Source organism: Arvicanthis niloticus, chromosome 11 (genome assembly GCF_011762505.2).
Source record: "Arvicanthis niloticus isolate mArvNil1 chromosome 11, mArvNil1.pat.X, whole genome shotgun sequence".
Taxonomy (NCBI): Eukaryota; Metazoa; Chordata; class Mammalia; order Rodentia; family Muridae; genus Arvicanthis; species Arvicanthis niloticus.
Genome location: NC_047668.1, coordinates 50,671,412 through 50,694,472, shown reverse-complemented (window position 1 = coordinate 50,694,472; position 23,061 = coordinate 50,671,412). Strand labels below are relative to the sequence as shown.

General features: G+C 43.7%; 1 protein-coding gene across 2 annotated transcripts in view; it reads left to right on the top strand.

Moving 5' to 3' along the window:
• Window positions 1-532: 532 nt before the first annotated feature.
• Apob (apolipoprotein B) overlaps window positions 533-23,061 on the top strand; it is a 49,166-nt gene continuing 26,637 nt past the window's right edge. The window contains exons 1-21 of one of the 2 annotated variants that reach the window (XM_076942136.1): window positions 533-750; window positions 1,084-1,122; window positions 2,161-2,276; window positions 3,487-3,632; window positions 5,615-5,768; window positions 6,444-6,599; window positions 7,929-8,053; window positions 8,732-8,817; window positions 10,058-10,277; window positions 10,935-11,162; window positions 11,387-11,504; window positions 11,612-11,758; window positions 12,516-12,727; window positions 12,978-13,215; window positions 13,673-13,849; window positions 15,025-15,216; window positions 17,163-17,330; window positions 17,812-18,023; window positions 20,245-20,427; window positions 21,036-21,157; window positions 22,762-22,972. In XM_076942136.1, the coding sequence (XP_076798251.1) occupies window positions 669-750; window positions 1,084-1,122; window positions 2,161-2,276; window positions 3,487-3,632; window positions 5,615-5,768; window positions 6,444-6,599; window positions 7,929-8,053; window positions 8,732-8,817; window positions 10,058-10,277; window positions 10,935-11,162; window positions 11,387-11,504; window positions 11,612-11,758; window positions 12,516-12,727; window positions 12,978-13,215; window positions 13,673-13,849; window positions 15,025-15,216; window positions 17,163-17,330; window positions 17,812-18,023; window positions 20,245-20,427; window positions 21,036-21,157; window positions 22,762-22,972 (3,332 nt within the window). In that variant the 5' untranslated portion in view covers window positions 533-668. The remainder of the gene's footprint in view (window positions 751-1,083; window positions 1,123-2,160; window positions 2,277-3,486; window positions 3,633-5,614; window positions 5,769-6,443; window positions 6,600-7,928; window positions 8,054-8,731; window positions 8,818-10,057; window positions 10,278-10,934; window positions 11,163-11,386; window positions 11,505-11,611; window positions 11,759-12,515; window positions 12,728-12,977; window positions 13,216-13,672; window positions 13,850-15,024; window positions 15,217-17,162; window positions 17,331-17,811; window positions 18,024-20,244; window positions 20,428-21,035; window positions 21,158-22,761; window positions 22,973-23,061) is intronic. The other variant, XM_034514286.2, reaches the window with a different exon arrangement.

Below are 23,061 nucleotides of genomic sequence, written 5' to 3'. Positions count from 1 at the left end.
TCTGAGGCCCCCTCTTCACTAGTTCTCTGAGAGACTTGAGAACACCAAACCCAACTCTCATCAGTCCTCTTCCCCTTTCTCTCCCCTCCTCAAAGCCACCTGTACTGGCTAAATTACTCAGGACCGGACTGGACTGTTGATTCAAAACCAAAATGGAAAGGACCTTAGAAAGAAGCCTCCACCATTAAGAACAATTTGCTAAAGGGCTCTGTAGTCAGAGCAGGCGCAAGGTACAGGGTACGACACTGTCCCTATAACTGGTGGACTCCTGAAGACAGTCAGGGCAGGCTTACAGGATAGTAAGTTTACTATCCACTGCCTGAGACCCCCTGAGAAAAAAAAACAAGTTCCGGGGAAAGCCCCAGGTGTCCGTGTCTGAACCATCAGTAAGACCCCCCATCAGATCCAGTCTTATCCACCTAGAAACAAGCTTGTATGGAAAAGCAAACAGGCCCGGGCTGTGCCCTTTGGACCTTTGGCAATCCTCCTTAAGCCAGCACCTCCTATAAATGGAGCGCTTTTCAGGTGGCCCGGCATTCTCATCAGTGCCTGCCCCTTGGATTAAGTACCTGCCTGAGAGCCACCTCCGAAGACCCTGTAGAGCCAGCAGCGGGGCTAGGCCCGTGGCCAGGCCACAGCCAGGAAGCCACCCCACCCATCCATCGGCCATGGGCCCACAGAGGCCTGCCGTGCGGGCGCCGCTTCTGCTGCTGTTCCTGCTGCTCTTCTTAGACACCAGCGTCTGGGCTCGTGAGTTAGGGTGGAAGCCTGGGAGAAAGCCAGCATTGGGGACCAAGCGCTGGGTTGTGCTTCAGACCATCAGTTATATCAGGGAGTAGAAACTGGTGGCAGGCTGACTTGACTGTTAGGTAGTTGGAGCTAGGTGAGAGGGAAGGCAACCGCGGGGGTCCTAGGGAAGGGGTGAGCTAGCGGGTGTCTCCTCCGGGCTCCGGGTGATGGGAGAGTTAGAAAGATCTCTCTGGATAGTCCTAAAATAATTAAGGCCATGAGAGGTCCCTCCTGGCGGCCCCTGGAACCCTCTGGAAAACATGAGAAAGCCAAGGTTCTTCTTTTCTCTTACAGAAGATGAAGTCCTGGAAAACCTCAGCTTGAACTGTCCAAGTAAGGCATTTCTTCACTAGCCGCCTTAGGCACCTCCCACCCTGATTCTCCTCTCCATCCACCCTCCTCTGCTCCTGTTTCTAAAGACCCACGTAGTGGAAGTCCCTCCTTCCACATGCTCAGATTAGGGGGCACTGCTCAGACCCCTGAAAGCAAAGGTTTTGAGTCTCTGTGCACCCAGTCTCCTCCAGCAAATGATCTCCGCTCTTTCTTCTGTTCCGAGGCTTGGTCCCGAGGTGGGGTAGCGATGAGACTGTGGGCACCGTAGAGAGACATTACTGTGCTGTTTATTATCACTGACTGACTAATCATTGATTCAGAGTATGTGAGGATGAAGAAATGCCGACTTTAACCTTTGTGCGGAACTCCAGACCCCTCCACCCCTTCCTATTTACTCTACCCCAGGGGTCAGAGGATCAGGCTTTGCCGCAATACCCGGCTTCCTCCACAGAGCTCGAGGGTTGGCCTCTCCTCTGATGGGGCAGCATCTCCATCTGGTGGTCATATGGTAGTACTACATGCGGGTTCCTAATGAGTTATTTTTCTCACAACAATCACAAAATTCCTGTCATGGACAATGGAATCTTCCAGAAGTTTCTTCTTTGGAAGAGGGTGTCTGGAAGTCAACCAGAAACCCTTAACTAACTTTGTCTCGGGTATTTCGTAGGCTCTAAATAGTCAGATGATAATAGCATCTTCAAACTGAGAAAACACTTAGCCCTGTCCCTTTCATAACTTAATTTTTCAAAGGGCCTTCCCGTGAATTTTTGCAGCTCCACTAGTTGATGCTTGGCCCTCCCTTTCGTGTACTCTAGACGACGTACTCAAGGAATCCCAAATTATTTAAACACCAGACTCAGCCAAAACAGTGGCGATGTTAAATCTATAAAGACAAATTGCTCATAGCGCAAAGTCAGACACAAGTAACTTGTGTTCGTTGACCTTTATCGCCTGTGCCACTGTTCCTCTCTGCCCAGCAGCAGCTGCTTTGGAGAGTTGTTTCATCTTCAGGGCTGACTTATTTCCTTCTCATTTTAGAAGATGCAACTCGATTCAAACACCTCCGAAAGTACGTGTACAACTATGAAGCTGAAAGTTCCAGCGGTGTCCGGGGCACTGCTGACTCCAGAAGCGCCACAAAGATCAACTGTAAGGTACGGAGGACAAGGGCTGGAGGAACCTGCAGCTAGAACCCAGCCTTGTTCCACCAGGAGCCCCTCAGAGAACCTTCTAGTCGTTCCCAGCACATGCTGGAACTCCAACCGACCACCTGAATGAGGAGACTTCCACAGAAAAAAAGAAAATTTCCAGCCAAGTTTTCCCTCCCATTAGCTTCCGAAGTGTAATTGGAGGACATGGTCTTGAAGGCCAGTGGGATTGGCTTATAGATCTGACCATGAGAGAGGTCCAAGGAGTACAGAAAAAAGGGTGGTCCTCACAGGAAAATACTGGGCGTGCCGCATTTATGGTGTTAACCACAATATGGAGAAACATTTAAACACCTGGTTTGTTCAAATAATATGCTACTTCTCAAGAGATTTGTTAGACTCCTGTCTGTTCTCATAAAGCATAGCCGAGGGCTGCTGTTGAGGTCCGTGTGGGGAAGAGAAGTCCATTTCGCCAAGTTATTGTCTTCCCTCTTGGGCCACTGTGCTCATCTGGATGGTCAAATTCAGTGGGCATTAGCCACAGGTGGCCATTGAAGCTGAATAGACAAAGTTCTTGTTCTCACTGGCCATATTTTAGTGTAGCCAACATCCACCTATGGCTCGTGCTGCTACCAGACAGGACAAACACCGAGCTTCCCCATCATGCTGAAATGTTCTTTAAATGGCTCCAAAACAAAACAAAACAAAAAAACAAAAAACAAAAACAAAAAAAAAAAAAAAACAAACAAACAAAAAAAACCAAGGATCTATTTCGATCCTGTCCACATAGAAAGCTTTCATTGGGTTTATGGATACAGTTTGGGGAAACGGTGTCAGGAAAATGTTCCCTTTTCCTGCTTGCTGTTTATTTTTGTTTGCTTCATTTTGTTTTCTTAAGTCTCGCTCCACTCTGCATTTCTGCTCAGCAATCACCCCCAAATTCTTTATGTGTAAAGTGAATAAATTTAAAACCAACACAAAAGCATTCTCCTTTCCAAGCATAGGGGCAACCATAAGAAACTGCTTAACATAAGAGGAAGAAAGCTAAGCTGAGGCGTGGGGATCCATGAGGCGTGTTTAGAGCATGTGGTTCTGGCGACTCTGTGACCGTGTTCCCAGATACTTTTCCCTCGATGTCCTGATTCGAGACTGGGCTGCAGGGATATCTCCTATTCTGGATGGAAAACCTTAATATATTATTACTTTCCACTCTCAGGTGGAGCTGGAGGTTCCCCAAATCTGCAGTTTCATCATGAGGACCAGCCAATGTACCCTTAAAGAGGTGTATGGCTTCAACCCCGAGGGCAAGGCCTTGATGAAGAAAACCAAGAACTCTGAAGAGTTTGCAACGGCCATGTCCAGGTGAGCTGTGGGTTTATGTCTTTAAGTATCTGAGCTTTGTGAATGCTACATGACTTGATCGTGGTACACGTAATATTCATGAGTCCGTGGGGATATGAGTGTGTGTGCTCATGTCAGCGAGCCTTTGAGTGTTAACATTGGTATTCAGTGCCTACCATAGATCGGGATGCTGTGAAGTTTTCACATCTATCTAAAAGAGGGAAGTATTATTGACTCTCCTCTACTTAAGTTCCCTTGATTATCATTTAAATTGTTCTTCTAACAGATCTCATGGTTGAAGCACTTTTGAGACTATAAAGCTGAGATGGTTTGTTTAAACAAGCAAGATCATGTTTATAGAATCGAAAGAGGATGATGCCTGGGGGTCTTCAGGGTGATCAGGCAGCAGTTGCTGCTCTGAGATCATAAATGCTGCCTGGACCCCTGTGTGTTTACAAGGGTGTGGCATCCATTCAACAGAGGACAAAGGGCAAGTAGGACCTTAGCAGTCTCCTACCCACCACTGCTAAGCAGCTACTGCACACTGGAAACCAGTGCTACCATTTGAAGCAGACATCTCTCCCAACACATCGGTGACAGTGCAGTACAATAAGTGTTTTCAACACCATCCTTGCCTTACACCACTTAGTTTAGGAAGTCTTAAGTGTGGGTAGTACAGGCAGATGCAGGGATGTTAACATGGTAGCAGGGGATAATTCCCCTTGCCTATTTTTAGATTTGCTAAATGTCAAAATCTAGTCTTTTCCCTGAGAAATAGGCAAAAATACTCCTGTCTTCCATCAAAACATCTTGCTTTATTAGATACTTGATGGTAGGGGAAAGTTGTGGTGGCAGGAGAGAGTGGCAGTTATTCTGTGGTCCTTTCTCAGCTACAAACACAAGAGACTCCTCCTCTTGGCCACGAGGACTTTCCAGGCTTGCACTACTGTGTCTAGAATATTCTGAGAGGTTCAGAGATAGGAAAGGTGGACCTGGTCCTCTTCCCCTGTGAACTTAACCAGAGCCTTGACAGATCAAGCAGTCCCCAAGAAGGCAACCCCTAAGATTAAAGTTAACCTCAATTTCCATCTTGGCCTCAGACTGAATTAAATAGTGAATGTCTAACAACTGTATGAAGAGAAGCTTAGATTCACTGGTAATGGAGAAATGTAAATAATGTATTAGTAGAGGATCTCTCACTCCACACCCATTAAGCTACAAAAGTTGAGATGGCACCCATTGCTACGGGAAGAACAGTGTATTTTCATATACTAGAAATAAAAGCCATGGGGCAATACTGAGTCCAGTTGATAATATTTATACTTTGACATAACAGTTCTCATCTCTGGGACCCTGGCCCATCTAAATAAAAGCAGTCATGCATGAAATAGATGTATATGGGTGTTTATTTCAATATCATTTGTGTGACCACAAAAGAAATTCGGGAAGAGAGAATGTCACTACTCTCAAATGGTGCAATGTTTAAGGAATTATATATAACCAAAGAACAAAAATGCTGTATAAATCTTAGTAAAGATTCTAGTGTAGCTACAGCAAGTGATTCAGATGTTCCCGGAGTACAATTAAATAAGAAAAATCAAGATGAAGAAAGCATGCATAGTGCACTTCCATTTCTGCAAAACATGGCAAAAATCTCTGTGTATCCTCCTGGGTGTGTACGGAATCATATGAACAGGTGCTGACATTGAAGGATACATAGAGATGTCTGTAGAAACAGTGAGACTGGAAGAAGAGATGAGGAACAGAGATGAGGGTGGGGAATGAGTCAAGACAAAAAGAAACAAAGACAAGAAAAAAAGAAAGAGAAAACGGATGCTTATTTGAAGACTTTAGGGGAATGTATGGGGAGGGAAACGTATGTATAAAGAAAACCTCTCCAAAGAAGAACCACTGAGGGGCTTCCCATGTCCCTGGCTCCCTCTGTGGGCTCACAGTGGAAGAATGGCTTTTCTGTGAACGTGTGACTCCTTTCTCCTGGACAGGTACGAGCTCAAGCTGGCCATTCCTGAAGGGAAACAAATTGTTCTTTACCCTGACAAGGATGAACCTAAATATATCCTGAACATCAAAAGGGGCATCATCTCCGCTCTTCTGGTTCCCCCAGAAACAGAGGAGGACAAACAAGTCTTGTATCTGGTGAGAATCTTAGAAGTTGATGACAGTGGCCTTTTCAAAGTCCTCTTAACATGTCAGAGGCCAGCCTCGCCTTAGATAAAATACACTGCCTGTTGATGAGATGTATAGCGGTTACATGGGGAATGAGTACCAGGAATCACAGTTCCCCATGTCCCCAGACCTTACTGATAGACTGTCCTCAACAATTTGATGGTGTTGGGTCTAATTTTAAAGCTTTCCCTGGGACTTTTAACTACTCTACTTGCTATGGTTCAGGGTGTTTTTTTTTTTTTTTTCCCTGTGCCCGTATCATAACACAGGAAAGCCTTGTGTATTTTAGACCCCAGAAAGATTAGAATATATTGTATTCCAAGACAATCTTGGGGATAATTCAATGTACTTCAAAGCACGATAACATTTCTGAGCTCTGACTATGCTCTAAGCTCTCGACTCCACTATGCTTGAACAATAGAGAGATTCATCCTGCCTTGCCCTTAGAACCAACCCTTGTGGGTCTGCTCCTCCCAATATCAGCTAGGCAGGCACAGCAATGCTACTCTCTGCCTGGGAGCAAAGAAAACTCCCTCAACCCATATCCCTCCTGCCTCTATACCCAGATGACTTTCTGAGTCCCTCAAGCACCTGGTGGTGTTTTCCCATAATGAGTGTACCTGACCATATCTTGGGCTCCCACAGGATACTGTGTACGGAAACTGCTCAACTCAGGTTACAGTGAATTCAAGAAAGGGAACCGTGGCAACGGAAATGTCCACCGAGAGAAACCTGCAGCAGTGTGATGGCTTCCAGCCCATCAGCACGAGTGTCAGCCCTCTGGCCCTCATCAAAGGCCTGGTAAGTCTCACACCCCATCATCATACACACTCACTGACAGCCTTCTTAGGAAAATTCTGGAATGTTCTAACTAGCGGGAGTCTCAGAGAAGAGCCTGCCCAGCTTATCCATTACATAGACTTTAGTGAGACCCTGACAACCCGAAATCAGAAGGACTGCCAAGGCTGAAAGGCTCTTAGAAATTATCCCAGGACTGGATCTGGGTTCTGGACTCCACCACTGACCTTGGTTCTTCCTGCTCTCCTTCTGTCAGAGCACCAACCATCTTCCTGTGTAACCAACCCTGAGATGATATACCTGTCACTTTTCTTCCCTCATGGGTCTGTCACTTAGGACAAGAGTTGGTTGTCCTGAGTGAGTGGCCTCCACAGAACTTAAGAAACTTAGATTCTTTCATTTCCCTCAGGCCATGAAGTGACATGAATGTGTCTCAACTTCCTGTTTTACCATCCCAAGTAGAGCTAAGCCCTCTAGGTCCTGCCTAAGCCCCCATTTCACAGCCCCTGTGTGCTACTACGCAGGGTCCTAGGGAACATGTTTCCAGAGTTTATCCAGTCCCTGTAACACATCCTAGGACATGAGTCACAGGTTGTCTCAGTCAACATGAATCACTGAACAAGTCTTGCCATCCTTGCCAATCTTCCTGTACATTGTCCTTGAAGCTAGACAGTGATGGTCTGATGGCCATGAGGGCCAGAGTTAGACAAGGTCAATGTACTGTCTTGGCATCTTTTCTTAGAATCTTCTCTGTATTCAACCTTACTCTGAGTAATACTGAGGGAGAGAGGAAGACAGAGAAGGAAGAAATGAAAGTGGGAATCAGATGAACCATGGGCAGCCTCCCCTCAAGGTGCTTCCAGACTAACATGGCAACAAAGTTTACACATCTACCAGTAAGAGACATACTATAGTTGGTAAAAGAACTGAGTTACACAAAGAAGCAGTGCTGGGCCTGACCATGAAAGATCAAGCATCTACCATTCTCCTATTGCCCTGGGCAGACTCATAGAAGATGCAGAAGAAAGCTGAAAAACTAAAAAGCTTATATAAATGGAAGCTGTGAGGTGTACATGTGCATAGGAGATAATATAAGATGCAAGGTACACATTATACATGATGGACACTCCACTGGGATGGAGTTACATCTTTGAGTGTGCTGTCTTATGTCCCCTTAGCTAATGTCAATCGTTGAGTTCTCTTCCTTTCACTGAGTTCACTAGTGCTTCAGACATCTATCCTCTACTTCCTTGAAGATACTGCCCTATGGCAGAAGAGTCAGCTTGAAATCCCAGGGACTGATCAAACGCTTTCCTCTGTCCCTGGGCACAGGTCCGCCCCTTGTCGACTCTGATCCGCAGCAGCCAATCTTGCCAGTATACCCTGGATCCCAAAAGAAAGCACGTGTCTGAAGCCATCTGCAATGAGCAGCATCTTTTCCTGCCTTTCTCCTACAAGTAGGTTACCTCCTGCCTCCAATGCTCGTCTTTTAACGGGATTGTGGAGCTGTAGACCTCCTGAGTGCCCAGTTCCAGACTAGGATGGGCTTAGAGAAAACTGTGGAAGGTACAAGGCAGGGGCTATCATCTCTGTCCTGCTTTTAAGATCACAGGGAATTTGCTAGAAAGGTCTCAAGCAAGTGGAACAATTTGAGACCAACAAAAGGTATCTCAGACTCAGACCTTATGGGTTTATAGATCCAGAAAGAACATGAATTGTTCACTGCATGGTGCCCTAGTTTAGAAGAGCTTCGTGAAGGATTTGCAATTTTCCAATGGAGACTTACATATCCAAATCCATGTTAAAAACTGACCTTCAATTAATGTTCATTAGAGAATTGCTATGTCCATGAGACTGTGCTGAGAGAGCAACAAAGGAGTTTCAAGGCTGGGTTATAGTCCCAACCCTCTGGGGATTCTAGATTGGTGAAAGGTATAATAAAGGATAATTAGTGCGAGCAGAAAGTGCAGGGCACCACCCATTGAAGGATTGAGATGTGTGGATTTCAACATCCTTTGAAAGGTGGGCACAGTTGGGACAGAAGAATAGGTGGAGACCTTTCAACTTGAAAAGAATAGCATTATCTCAAGAACTGGTCACCCATGATGCAATCAATGTACTTCCTGTGTTACCAGGAATAAGTATGGGATCATGACGCATGTTACACAGAAACTGAGTCTTGAAGACACACCTAAGATCAACAGTCGCTTCTTCAGTGAAGGTAAGTGATGTGGACTCTGGTGTTCTGGCCACGGGACTACAACTATTGAGAGAGCATTTCAGAGGGCATAGACTAAATTCAGAATTGTAGTGTACCCCAGGCCAACAATGCTTTGTATGTCAGTCTGTCAACACTTGGACTTGTGCATTATTTTATTCTTTTCTTGGTTGGTAGATCCTATAAGTTCAGAGGGTGGAGACACATGCTTATGTGTTCATCTCATAGACCAGTGGTTCTCAACCTGTGGGCCATTTCCCTTTGGGGTCAAAAGTGCCTTTCATAGAAGTCTCCAAGACCCTCAGGAAATCCAAATATTTACATTATGATTTATAACTAACAAAATTCAGTTATGAAGTAGCAATGAAAATAATTTTTATTGTTGGGGGGTCTCTACAATATGAGGAACTATTATAGGGTCACACACAGTATGGTTGAAAACCACTGCCATAGAAGAAAATGACAGACAATAAGGCTTAATGAGGTAGTCTTGGCCATAGAATGAGTGTCTAAGTCTAGTCAAAGTCAACACTATAGCTTATTTCTATGAGCTAATGGGGCTACAGAAGAGTATCCTCTTTCCATAGGCTCCTAGTGGAAGAACTGATAGGTGAGGACCACTGGGTTCATTCTTGGTGTTGCCATGGCAAGTGCAGAGCCTCCTAGCCTTTCTGTATAGCACAGGATAATTTGATACCAGACTCCACAAGCTTGGATTCAACTCCAGGTTGACCTCACACACCTAGAGAGATTGGGTAAAAATTCTCAAACTAATAGGACTAGAGAGATGGCTTATCAGTTAAGAGCACATGCTACTCTTCCAGAGGACCTGAGTTCAGTTCCTCGAACTCCCACCGGGTGGCTCACAAGTTCCTGAAACTCCCAACTCCAAGGGATCTGACATCCTCTTTTGCCCTTTGTAGGTACCTGTACTTATGCACACAGATTCACACAGAGATGCACATAAATAAAGAAATAAGATTTTTGGACAAATTAGCAAATTATATCGCTTACCTTACTTCCCTTCTCCTCTCTTTAAGTTGTAAAATATCCCTCCCCAAAAAAGGCGATGATGAGTGAATGAAAATGTCCAGCCTAGAGCCTGGTGTCTAATAAAGTTGAGAAAGTAGTCATTGTCTTTTCTATTTCCTCTGCTGATACCTATGCCATCTTCAGTTTACAGTCAACAAAGACGTTGAGCTACATACAGAAGTAAACTACCTTGACACTTCTCTTCTTTCAGGTACCAACCGGGTGGGTTTGGCTTTTGAGAGTACCAAGTCCACATCACCCCCAAAGCAGGCTGATGCTGTTTTGAAGACCCTTCAAGAACTAAAAAAATTGTCCATCTCAGAGCAGAATGCTCAGAGAGCAAATCTCTTCAATAAACTGGTTACTGAGCTGAGAGGCCTCAGAGGTGGGGCACTCACATCCCTCTTGCCACAGCTGATCGAAGTGTCCAGGTAGGTCTTTACAGATCAAATTCTCAGATGACCTGTGGAAACTGCAGAACCTATAGCCCAAGAATCTTGGGACCTATTTAGTTGTCAACTCATATAACCAGTTGATTGGCTAATACCTACTGCCTGAAGAACAGTCATCTAAGTTGCTTAGAGCTTTGTAGGCAACACACACACGGCCTTCTCCTAATTCCATTGCGAGCACTATACAGACCCCCATTAAACCTTTAAGGCTAGCAGAAAGAGAACTCAGATAAACAAAACAGTACAGTTTCTCTGCTTGCCATACGGCTAATACTTGTTCTATATGCTGAGAAGCTTCACAGGAGGGACTGAGGCCAGGAATGGCCCAGGCTTGCGCTGACAAAGTACAGTCTATGTCATAGCAAAAGGGCAGTGATAACAGTCCTCATTGACTTCAGGTCCGGGGGTCCTTTGGCTTCCCTCTATGATGTTTCTATGGTAGTAACATCCCTAGGGAAGACATTATGGAGGAAGTCATCATGATTACTGGGCTCTGAGTTGTAGTAGCAAAGACATCTCTGGGTAGTGAAAAAGGTTGGATAAGTACTCTCCTGGCAGAAGATATGCCAGGTTCTGAGGATTTGGGATTTGTCATGAGGGTCCTTTGTGTAACTCTCTCTGTATGTCTCTCCTCAGCCCCATCACTTTACAAGCCTTGGTTCAGTGTGGACAACCTCAGTGCTATACTCACATCCTCCAGTGGCTGAAGACTGAGAAGGCTCACCCCCTCCTGGTTGACATTGTTACCTACCTTATGGCTCTGATCCCAAATCCCTCAACGCAGAGGCTGCAGGAGATCTTTAACACTGCCAAGGAGCAGCAGAGCCGAGCCACCCTGTATGCACTGAGCCACGTGGTTAACAGGTGAGACTCCACCTTGCCTTGCTCTGCCTTACATCCCTTGTCCTTAGCGCAAGGGAAGCCTCACATCTCTGCTTCATGCTGGCACTCCCCCCTAGCACTTTCTCCCGTTTTTCTATTGCTCAATTTGAGAGAGACTACTTGAAATAAAAAAGCAGCAAACACAAGTTTGGATTTTTAAAAAAGGTTTAACTATGTCTCTCTCTTTTTTTTTTTTAACTTGGTAGCTATTTTGAAGTGGACCATTCAAGGAGCCCAGTTCTGCAGGATATTGCTGGTTACCTGTTGAAACAGATTGACAATGAATGCATGGGGGATGAAGATCACACCTTCTTGATTCTGAGGGTATTTGTCCCATATTTTGCATTACACACATCATTTCAAAAAGGTTCTTCCTGGAAAGCCCTTATTTCTGCGCTGTGACGAGCTCTTGTTTCATTTCTTCAATGAAGGTCATTGGAAATATGGGCAGCACCATGGAACAAGTAATGCCAGCCATCAAGTCCTCAGTCCTGAACTGTGTGAGAAGTACAAAACCATCTCTGCTCATTCAGAAAGCTGCTATCCAGGCCCTGAGGAAGATGGAGCTTGGAGATGAGGTAAAGTTCAGCGTGCAGTTCTAAAACTGAAAGTTGATGCTGATCAACAAGATTCATTAACTGTAAAGACAACCCATTATCTGTTTCACCAACTAGGTTTCCCAGTACCATCATCTATGTGTCAGTCTCAATAAATCCATTGACATCCTAGTATGATGTGGACATAAAAGACCTACAGCTTTGTAGCTAATCCATGAGACAGAACAAAGATTTTTTTTTTTTTTTTTGCTATATGCTATCCTATTACCAAACTGATCATCATCTCATCTTAGGAAAACATTGGTAGTATGCAATCAAATTCAAAAGCGAATTTGATCTTACATTAGGATCAAAAACTCCAGAGCATTAGAAACCATCTTATCTAAATTTACTATCATTTTTCATCTTTTTCCTTATTGAAATTATCTTATTTAGACAATAATCTAATTGTCTAATAAGTAGACAATTAGAAATAATCTACATTAAGACAAATTTCTCTTAAGTGTCCGGTCTACGAGCAAGTCATAAGTTGGTCTTGATTTGTGTGCTGTAATGTAATTGAGCTCAACACATATTCTATACAAATTTTCTGGGGACCATTCCTTGGGCTGGTCACTGGGGGGCACTGAAGAAGACTAGGTATCAGCATTTGCAGCCATTTTAGAAAGAAATTAGACTTCTCATAAACATGCGCTGGCAGACGTGCCCCCCTGGATCCATCAGATAACCCTCTGCCTTGACCAAAACAGAGCAAACTCAACATTCTCTTCCGCTGCAGGTCCGAACGATCCTTTTTGACACATTTTTGAATGGTGTTGCTCCAGTGGAGAAGAGACTGGCTGCCTATCTCTTGCTGATGAGGGGTCCTTCCTCATCAGATATTAACAAAATTGTCCAACTTCTCCAATGGGAACAGAGTGAACAGGTGAAGAGCTTCGTGGCATCTCACATTGCCAACATCTTGAACTCAGAAGAACTGTATGTCCAAGAGTAAGTGAGAGTCATTTTCCCCCATCATCCACCGAGAAACCTGGACTGGGAGACCAATCCCCGATTCTGGCACTGCCTGTCCTCAAGGATGCTTAAAGTGGTGTGCATAGACCCTGAGCCAAGGTTTTGGAACATATACGTCCATATACCTTAGTTGCCATTAGAAAGTCATATATGTTTAGAACATGAGGTGACAATAGACAAGTGACATATGGTTCTGACTCAAAGTATATTCTTTCTTTTCATTTAGCTTGAAAAATTTGATCAAAAATGCTCTGGAGAATTTCCAACTTCCAACGATCATGGACTTCAGAAAATTTTCCCGAAACTATCAAATTTCTAAATCTGCTTCTTTCCCATTGCTTGACCCAGTATCAGCCAAAATAGAAGGGAATGTTGTATTTGATCCAAACAGTTATCTTCCCAAAGAAAGCATGCTGAAAACAACCCTCACAGTCTTTGGACTTGCTTCACTCGATCTCTTTGAGGTATGTGTGACCGAAGGAGCTCAGTGTAGTTTGCCCACTCTGTACATCACCACCTGTCTCCACTAGGGGTCATCTGAAGCATGAGTCCTTAGACTATATAGAGCCAAAGATGTCTCAGAGCAGTCAGTCCCTGGAACTTTGCCAAACGCTAGAAAATGCAGGAACTCTTCACTGAGCTACATACATGATTCCTCCCCCAACAAACCCTGAATCTGCTCCCAACTCTAAATCCTTAACTATTCATCCTCTCTGATCCTTAGCGGTGTCTTCAGAAGAGTGCTACTTTTCAGGAGTCTAGTGTGATTTAAGTAAACAACTTCCTTCAACTGTTTCTGCCTGCCGTGTTCATCTGATGCTTGTTTAATTGCATGAACTTTAAGTGGCAGGGGTGGGGGAGACAGGGGCTGCTGTACCACAGAAAGCCTAAGGGTGTATTTTGCCTGGTTTTCTTTCTCAGATTGGTTTAGAAGGAAAGGGCTTTGAGCCAACACTGGAAGCTCTTTTTGGTAAGCAAGGATTCTTCCCAGACAGTGTCAACAAGGCTTTGTATTGGGTCAATGGTCGAGTTCCAGATCATGTCTCCAAGGTCTTGGTGGATCACTTTGGCTATACTAAAGATGACAAGCATGAACAGGTATGTGTTAAATGTTCTTTTTAAAAAGGGAAGCTTCAGGTTTCACTGCCAGACATTCATCTCTATACCTAGAAGCTATGAAAGTTCTATCTACCTGAAATGGTTACTATGGCTATCTATATATTAGACACTTTTATAGAACTAAGAAAGAGCCAGTGTCCTCTACAAATAAGGGCCTCTTGGAAATTTAGTGGGAACAAGGTTGACTAGAGACACTCCAGTGAATGATTAAGAGTGTGCCACATCAGACAAGAGTGGATTCACACCTTACTGTCTCTGAGCCGTGCACTCTTGGGAAAGTTGCCTGATATTACATGTAATTGATCTGTTTCTATATCAACAAGGTATTAATAACAACCCATATCTCACTTCATCACTTAATGGCTAAATAAAATAAGTTATGTGGCCCCTGAAATTACTACTGGCTGTTCAATAAGCATACAATTATAGATTTTAAACTAATATTTTCATCATTCTTAATAAATTTTCCTCTCCTGTCACTCGCATGAGTGTATTGGCCAATGACAACCAACTCCAGTTTGAAGCTCGCAATGAACTCTTACGTTAAGGAGTAGAAATTAGGTTGTATAGGCTGGATTTCTTATTGTTCTGATTGTTTGAACTCAGAGTGTAGTCTGTGTGACTACCACCATAAAAAAAAAAATACTTGTTAGAAATGATGGTTCTTGGGCTTACCCAAGCTCTACTGAATCAGGCCCCATTTTAACAAGACTCCAGGCAACATAAGTGTATATTCAAGGTTTAGAAGGAGGGCCATAGCTTGTTTTCAAGTGTTAACTTGTGGTTAACTTCTGATTTCTGACCTCCATCTAAAGATGATCCATTTTTGGATCTTCTTCCTGATGCCTTGTGTCAGTTCTTGGAGGTTTTGTTTTGTTTTGTTTCGTTTTGTTTTTCCTAATTGTGGATCAGTAGTCACGTGTTTTTCAAACGTCCATCTGATTTCTATAATAGCCACCTTTTCTCAAGAAATACCTAGCACTCATTCCTAGTAAAGGGATAGAAGGCTAAGCAAGGGAGGGGAACAGAGAGCATGCTAAGTTAAGTCATGAGTTTGAGCACACCACAACTGTGCCAGGTCGACTGGCCTGATGAATCCGTAAGTGTTGGGCAGAACTGGTAGCTCACTAGATATTTTGTTACAAAAATCCTAGGACATGGTGAATGGAATCATGCCCATTGTGGACAAGTTGATCAAAGATCTGAAATCTAAAGAAATTCCTGGAGCCAGGGCCTATCTCCGCATCCTAGGAAAAGAGCTTGGCTTTGTCAAGCTCCAAGACCTCCAAGTCCTGGGAAAGCTGCTGCTGAATGGTGCGAAAACTTTTCGGGGAATCCCCCAGATGGTAAGTGACCCAGGTCTTGTCTCACCGCTCACTAACTAGCCGGGTTCTTCTTAGATCCCCCAGCCTCACAAACCTGAGAAAGTTTTTGTATATCCTTCAAAATCCAAGTTTGCCCCAAATTTAAGTAAAGAGGATTTTTTTTTGAGGCTAAGAAGGGGGCTCAATCAATAAAGTTTGACCTGATCTGAAGACTGACCTGGGTTCAGACACCAGAAACTACATTTAAAAAGCATATTGTGATGATATACTCTGATAATTTAAGCTCTGGGAAGATAGACATAGACAGATCCCTGGGATTTTATGGTAGACCAGCTTCACCAAATCAGCAAGCTCCAAGTGAAACAGAGCTCCTGTCTCCAAAACCAAGGTATCCTAAAGAATGACATCGGAGGTTGACATGGTCTACTGGTCTACGCCCACACATATATACATACACACCCACATACATATGTACACATGTAAACATGCATATACATGTACACACAGTCTTAAAAGGTAAAGTGGCTGGGGAGGTGGCTCAGAGGGTAAAGTGGTTGCTATGTAAGCATAAGGACCTGAGGTTGAATCTCCAACGCTTGTGTAAAAGCCATTCCCATAATGGTCCAAGTGCTGAGGTAAGAGACAGACAGATTCTGGTAGCTCATTGGTCAGCTAGCCTGGCCAAAACAGGGAAGCTTCAGTGAGAGACCTTGCCAAAAAAACAAAAACAAAAACAAAAAACACAGTAAATGGTAAAGAAAAGCACTCAGCATTAACTTCTGGCCTCACAGTTAAATGCATATGTACGTATAAGGGCATGTATACACACACACACACACACACACACACACACCCTATATGCACAAAACTCTACTCAGGAAGATGATGATTCTTATTATCTAAAAAAAAAAACGTACCATTTGGAAACAAAGCCATCATAATAGTTGTATCTTTCAAGCATATTAGCTTGATCTTCTATTTTGATTAGAAAACAATTTTCAGCATACCTTCCTCCACCTAGGCTGGCAGCTTTTTCCAATATTGAAGTGAAACAATAATTATGAAATAACGTTTTTAGCAAACTGTAACCCACTATTGACATTTGTGTTATATTTATATTATATAACTTTATCAAAAAAGGGGGAGGGAAACAAATATGTTCCCTATGATTAGATAAATAATCATATTGGCTTTAAAAACAGAGGTCTCATGAAGGCTGGACACTGAGTGTGGGAAGATTTGAGGGCAGGGAAGTGGGAGTGGGGGGGTAGGTGGGGGCACATCCTCATAGAAGCAGGAGGAGGTGGGGATGGGATGGGGGGGTTCCTGGGCTGGGTGAGGCATAGGGTAAGGGGATAACATCTGAAATATAAATAAAATATCCAATTAAAAAAAACCAGAGGTCTCAAGAACTGGGGGTATAACTAAGCAACACAGAGGTCACATAGCACTGAAAGGCCTGGGTTCCATCTCATGCTCTTTGAAAGGAAGAAAAAAAAAGTGCACAAGCCTCAAGTTGTTTTGTGAAAATGTTACATTAAAAAAAGCAAGATTTGATATATATTAATACAGGCATTGCCTCATAGCCGCTAACTTTCCCAGAGTCGACTTTACCATAATATAATGCACTTCTGGTAAAATCTCATTTGCAATCAAATTTTTACAAGAGGAGAGTAATGTCATACATCATACTTAAAGTTCAAAAAGCTGTGAGGTTCAGCTTGGGACCTCTAAATCAGCAGTTTGAAATGACGTGACATTCAAGCCAGAGAAACTGCTTATATCCGATGCGTTGACACCAGTAACCGTGAATGTACATCCAATGAATCCCCCAGATAATCAAACTGTACTAGTTCTGCTCTTTCTAAATAAAGAGGCATTGCTGTGTGGCTTCACGAGACCACGTTTAACACAACTCACCCACATCCAGCTTACTGCAAATTGTTGTCTCTTGTTGGATTTTTCAGGTTTTACAGGCCATCAGAGATGGGTCAAACAGTGACTTGTTTCTCCACTACATCTTCATGGAGAATGCCTTTGAGCTCCCCACTGGTGTAGGGTTACAGCTGCAAGTGTCCTCGTCTGGAGTCCTCACCCCTGGGATCAAGGCTGGTGTGAGACTGGAATTAGCCAATGTAAGACTCTGCATTGATCTCAATCAAATCAGTGACTGTTTCTTTTTCTTCAGGGTGGGATTTTTGCACACATGTATAAGACATGTTCCACTTCAAGGCAAAGTGCATCATGATTACAATCTTTTTGCTAATTTTTATGAGGAATTTTAGGATTCTACCAACACATATCATCTCTCAACATCTCTACTTGAGATGCTGTAATGGAAAGAGAAACCAGCTGTTCTCTCAATGAAGGAAGACCCTAGTTATCTTTACATCTGATAGTACTTAAAGTCATTTCAGGCTCTTCCTAGGCCTGGGAAATGCACCCTGGCTCTGGGGAAACTGAATGTTTCAGCTTTTCTTCCTAAAAGCACAGTTGTAGTCCCTGTGGCAAGAATTAGCAGAGGCATTTGCCAGGGTTCAAAAAGAGGGATTGAGCTGTCTGTCAGGGTGCTGAGGCGCTGCATGAAACTGAACAGGTCACCTTTCTGACTTCCAGATTCAGGCAGAGCTAGTGGCAAAACCCTCTGTGTCCTTGGAGTTTGTGACAAATATGGGCATCATCATCCCAGACTTCGCTAAGAGTGGTGTCCAGATGAACACCAACTTCTTCCACGAGTCAGGCCTGGAGGCTCGAGTGGCCCTGAAAGCTGGGCAGCTGAAGGTCATCATTCCTTCTCCAAAGAGGCCAGTCAAGTTGTTCCATGGCAGGTAAATCTGTCACCAAGGTCTACCTGGACTGTTTGAAAGAAAGAATTGGGTGTGGATCTGCAGGGGTTAGCCAAGCTAGACAAAAATTAGGTAATCCAAGTTCCTGTGAAACAGGAGAAGATTGCCTTTTTCTCTGCATTGCATATTTCACTAAAGGTGTTTATGCCTCTCTTCATCAAACTTAGCATCTGCTGGTTAGTCAGTAGTTATGTGGCTATGGAGTTCTGTTTCATTTCATAATCACATGATTATGGGATCCAGCCTTACATTAAAAGTTCCACTTTGAGTGGTATCCTCAACACATTCATTTTCTTGCTCAGAAATAACACTTAATTGCCTAGTTTGTATCGATCTTGTTAAAGGAAAAGCACAAGGACCCCGATCCTCTAGATTTTAACTCTATAAGGAAGGCATGCACTTAAGGGAATCGTAGTAATGAGTCATGGGCTGGCTGAGAGGAAGAGTAGTATACTGTGAAATCATAGATCATGAAGTCTTTGGGATTCAGAATGCACAGAACCCATTTTTGATCTTATAGAAGGTCTACATCAGAGTTACTCAAGCAAAAGAGAAAAGAGTGTGTGTCCATGCAAAGAGTAAAGTATTTGTAACGGCCTCAAAGATAACGAAAATGACTGGAAAAGCTAAGACAGGCTGAGTCAGTAAAGAACACAGGAAACACAAGGAAGCTCTGGTGGGAAAGGGTGGTCCGTCTTGGGCCATGGATAGCCTCCTAAGTCCCTGGAAAGAATGTAGACTCTTCTGAAGCCAAAGGAATTGAAGAGAATAATTAGGATGAGCTAGTGTTTCTGGAGAGCAAAGAAGGTAAAAGGTAAGTGAGACTGGAGATCTGTTAGAAGAAAGGAGACAGGGGCTTGTGTTAGAGGAATAGTTATGGGTAGAGAGAAGTAAAGAAGCTCTAGAAATTATAAGGAAGTAGAAAACTGAGTGTTTGACGATTGACTGGGTATGGGGTAAAGAGACAGGACCTTCACTGAAATAGGAAACATAGACACAGAGAAACGGGGAGAGGGGAGAGGGGAGAGGGGAGGGGGGGAGGGGAGAGGGGAGAGGGGAGAGAGATGAGAAAGAATGCTGTAGCTTGGAGTGAGATGGTGGGGTGCTACTATGAAACAACTAATTTAAACTCTTAGTCTGCAAATGGACCTATGGGTCTGAGCCCAGTAAAAAAGATAGATATGGAGAAGCAAGACCAAACAACAGTTTGTGTAGGACAAGAATCAAGAAACTAGGGCTAGAAGACAGATAATATAAACATGTGAAATGGAGGGGGGCGGTAAATGAGAAACAGTGCTAAGGGGTACAAAGTAGACATTCCCCAAACAGATTGTCACTGGCACATCAGAAAAGTTTGGCTTAAGACACCACCAAAAGCAGGGGTGGGGGTCCTGAAGAAAGCACATAATCCAAAGAAGAAACTAGGTCATGGTTAGAATTGGGTCTATTTTCTTATTTTTAAAGTACACCTCTAAAGTGTCACAAAGTTTAAAGAGCTTAAACTCTAGTATCTCAACCTGGATATGAGTAACGGGTAAAGGAATTTAAAGAACACGCACACAGACAACACCCCTGCCACACACACACACACACACACACACACACACACACACACGTCATTGGATTGCAGGGCAAGGGGGAATTGGCAAGCATTTACAGGGGCTAAGAGAGGAGGATTCAGCATAAGGCATTAAGGTTTTTGGAGAGAACACTGCAAGGAGGAAAAACTCTTGATTGTGAAGAAGACAAAATAGGGCTGAGAAGGAAAGAGATACGTAGTGGGGGTCAGAGTGTTTGGTGCACAGGTGCCAACACTTGAGCATTTGTGTGCTAGTAGAAAGAACTCAGAATGTCAGAAACCTTGCATGTGAAAGAGGCAGAGTTCCCAGTTGTCCACCTTCATTCGACCCCTACTCTCCAAACTTTTTTTTTTCCAATGTAAACTGGGAATCTGAGGCCTGTACTGGAGGGATAAAAGGTAATGCAGACAAAGCAGCCAATGTTACATCTGAAACCTGACAGTCCTTACAATCATTTGGTTGATGTTCTTTGGATTCATAGCTGCTTCTCAGTAACCAAATAACGTGAGGTGGCTTTGAACAAAAGAGAGGGGTAGAGGATGGCGTGTGTGCATGATGAGATTCAGCAATAAGCATTTCTGTTTATGACTCAAAGACAACTCCACCTTTTCGTTCTTCGCCAGCAACACACTGCATCTGGTCTCTACCACCAAAACAGAAGTGATTCCACCTCTGATTGAGAACAGGCAGTCCTGGTCAACTTGCAAGCCTTTCTTCACTGGCATGAACTACTGCACCACAGGGGCTTACTCCAATGCCAGCTCCACGGAGTCTGCCTCTTACTACCCACTGACAGGGGACACGAGGTAAAAGATCCTCAGTACTCACTCGGCATCTGCTTACCGTCTACCTGGAGGGACAAAGAGAAAAATACCAAGGATTGTAGATCCATGTTACCCATCTTGAGAGCTCACATCATCTTTTGGGAGCTTCAAACAGTGATCCTGTGGCCACCATTTTGGGTTCCTCCTTGATACTCTTCATGCACTGGATGAGGTGGTCACAGCAGATTCCAGTCTGCCCATTCCTTTTCAGAGTCTCTAGAACCATTGTATTAAACGTTGTGAAGCTTATACAGTGTGTTCAAAGACCTCACAATGCTTTGGGGCTCATCCTCATCCCCTAACCCCCATTCTCACTATTTGTTCTTAGCATGACAGGCATGGGTCAATATTTAAACTCATGCAAAAGCCCTGGGGATGCTTGCCCTTGGGAGCTTCCCTTGCCCTTGCCTGGTGCTTTTGGGGAGATTAGGTAGAACCATTAAGATCATCACTAGCTAAGAGCATGAGATGATGTTAAAACCATACATGTATTTTTTTTGTGGTGTGTGAGTCTAGATTGTTGGAGGGATAGTATTATTGTCTTTTTAAAAAGCTAATAGTATGCACTAGATCTAATGTGACTTCTTTAGGTATGAGCTGGAGCTGAGGCCCACAGGAGAGGTGGAGCAGTATTCTGCCAGTGCAACCTATGAACTTCTAAAAGAGGATAAGTCTTTGGTTGACACACTGAAGTTCCTAGTACAAGCAGAAGGTGAGTATCCCAAATAACGCTACTGTATCTCTGCCTCAGTCTTGGATTCTGGACTTACAAAGGGGATGTCTTTATGACGATGCATTAGACAAATATCTCCTGAGTTCCCAGGAAGTGTCGGGCTTTTCTTAGAACTGAGGCTAGAAATGAAGATACTATATCTTCATAGAAGATATAGTAAACAACTAAACAAGTACTCATGTTGTCAAAAACAGTGGTGAGGGGAGAAAACAGAGTATAGAAGGCTCTAGTTTAGTGGTTCTCAACCTTCCTAATGCTTACAACCCTTACAATTCATTATGTTGTGGTGATCCCCCAACCATAAAATTGTTTTCATTGCTACCTCATAGCTGTAATACTACTTACTGCTAGGAATCCTAATGTAATACCTGAGATGTGACCCCCCCCCCAGGGGTCATGACCCACAGGTTGAGAAACTCTGCTCTAGGGACTAGTTTATGTAAAGGTAAAAAGAAGGATGATGGAAACACTAAAGAGAATGATAGGGGAATTTTCACTGGAAGGTAACGTGAAGATTGTTGCATTTGTTTTGTTTGTTGAGACAGGGTTTCCTTGTGTAGCTCTAGTTGTTCTGGAACTCACTCTGTAGACCAGGCTGGCCTCAAACTCGGAGATCCACCTGCCTCTGCCTCCCAAGTGCTGGGATGAAAGGCGTGCTCCACCACCACTCAAATTTTATTTTAAAAAGAGAAAAGGAAATGTGACAGGATGGAAAGGAGATAGGCCGTAGGAGAAAAAGTTACAGGCTAAGGGACCAGAATGTGTAAATACTCTGAGGATGGAACATGTTGAGGAAAGATGGGAAGGAGGCAGAACTGGGAATCTAGTGTGTGAGTGATTTCAATATCCAGTCAAGAAGTGGAGGTGTCTGAATTAGAGGAAATTTTCAGGGTATTAGACCAGTAGTGGGGAGAGAAGGCAGCAGAGACTGGTTCAAGACTTGATGAGCTGCTGTGGAAAGAGGAGGTTGGGGAGGCAGTAAGGCAAGAATGATAAGCAATGGTGGAGATGTGAGAGGTCATCATATTCTTGGCTATATTCTGAAGAAGAATGTGAGCTTGCATTCCCTGAACATCTGAGCATTGCCCACATCAGGTCTTTGCTCACTTGTCCCCCACCCAGAACTCAGCATGGCTTGTTAGTCCTCTCTTAACCGTGCCCTTGTCTGTATAGCACATACCACAACAGGAAGACATTTTGTAACCATCGTGTAGGAGATAGCCCCTCTTCTGTTCCTCTCTACCTCTTGTCCTGATAACCCATTCCCCATGTCTTTATGATATTTACTGCCATCTAACACAGGTAACTTATTTGCTTACTGTCTGCAGACCCCACTGACAACTAGATGATGAACCATACAAGGGTTGGGTACACCAGTGCTGAGAATAGCCCCTAGCTCATGATAAGCCACCAGTAAATACTTGAAAACTGAGCTAATGGATAATACATAGTCAATGGGAAAGTCTTAACCAGTGTCAGTGAAACCCACAGTAATCAGGGTCTTGCGGCTTTCTCCTCTGCTTCTTTTTTCTTTGCATAGCCACACAGTACCCATTTCTTAACTCTGTCCTACTCTCTTTCAGGAGTACAGCAGTCTGAAGCTACTGCAATGTTCAAATATAATCGGCAAAGCAGGACCTTATCTAGTGAAGTCTTAATTCCAGGGTTTGATGTCAACTTTGGGACAATCCTCAGAATTAATGATGAATCTGCTAAGGACAAAAACACTTACAAACTCATTCTGGACATTCAGAACAAGAAAATCACCGAGGTCTCTCTCGTGGGCCATGTGAGGTAAAGAAAGGTTTAAGAGGCCTGAGCTGAGCTGGAGGCCCTGGTGGCTCTTTGCTTTCTTGTGGTCTAATTGCTTGGCCAAGGCTAGA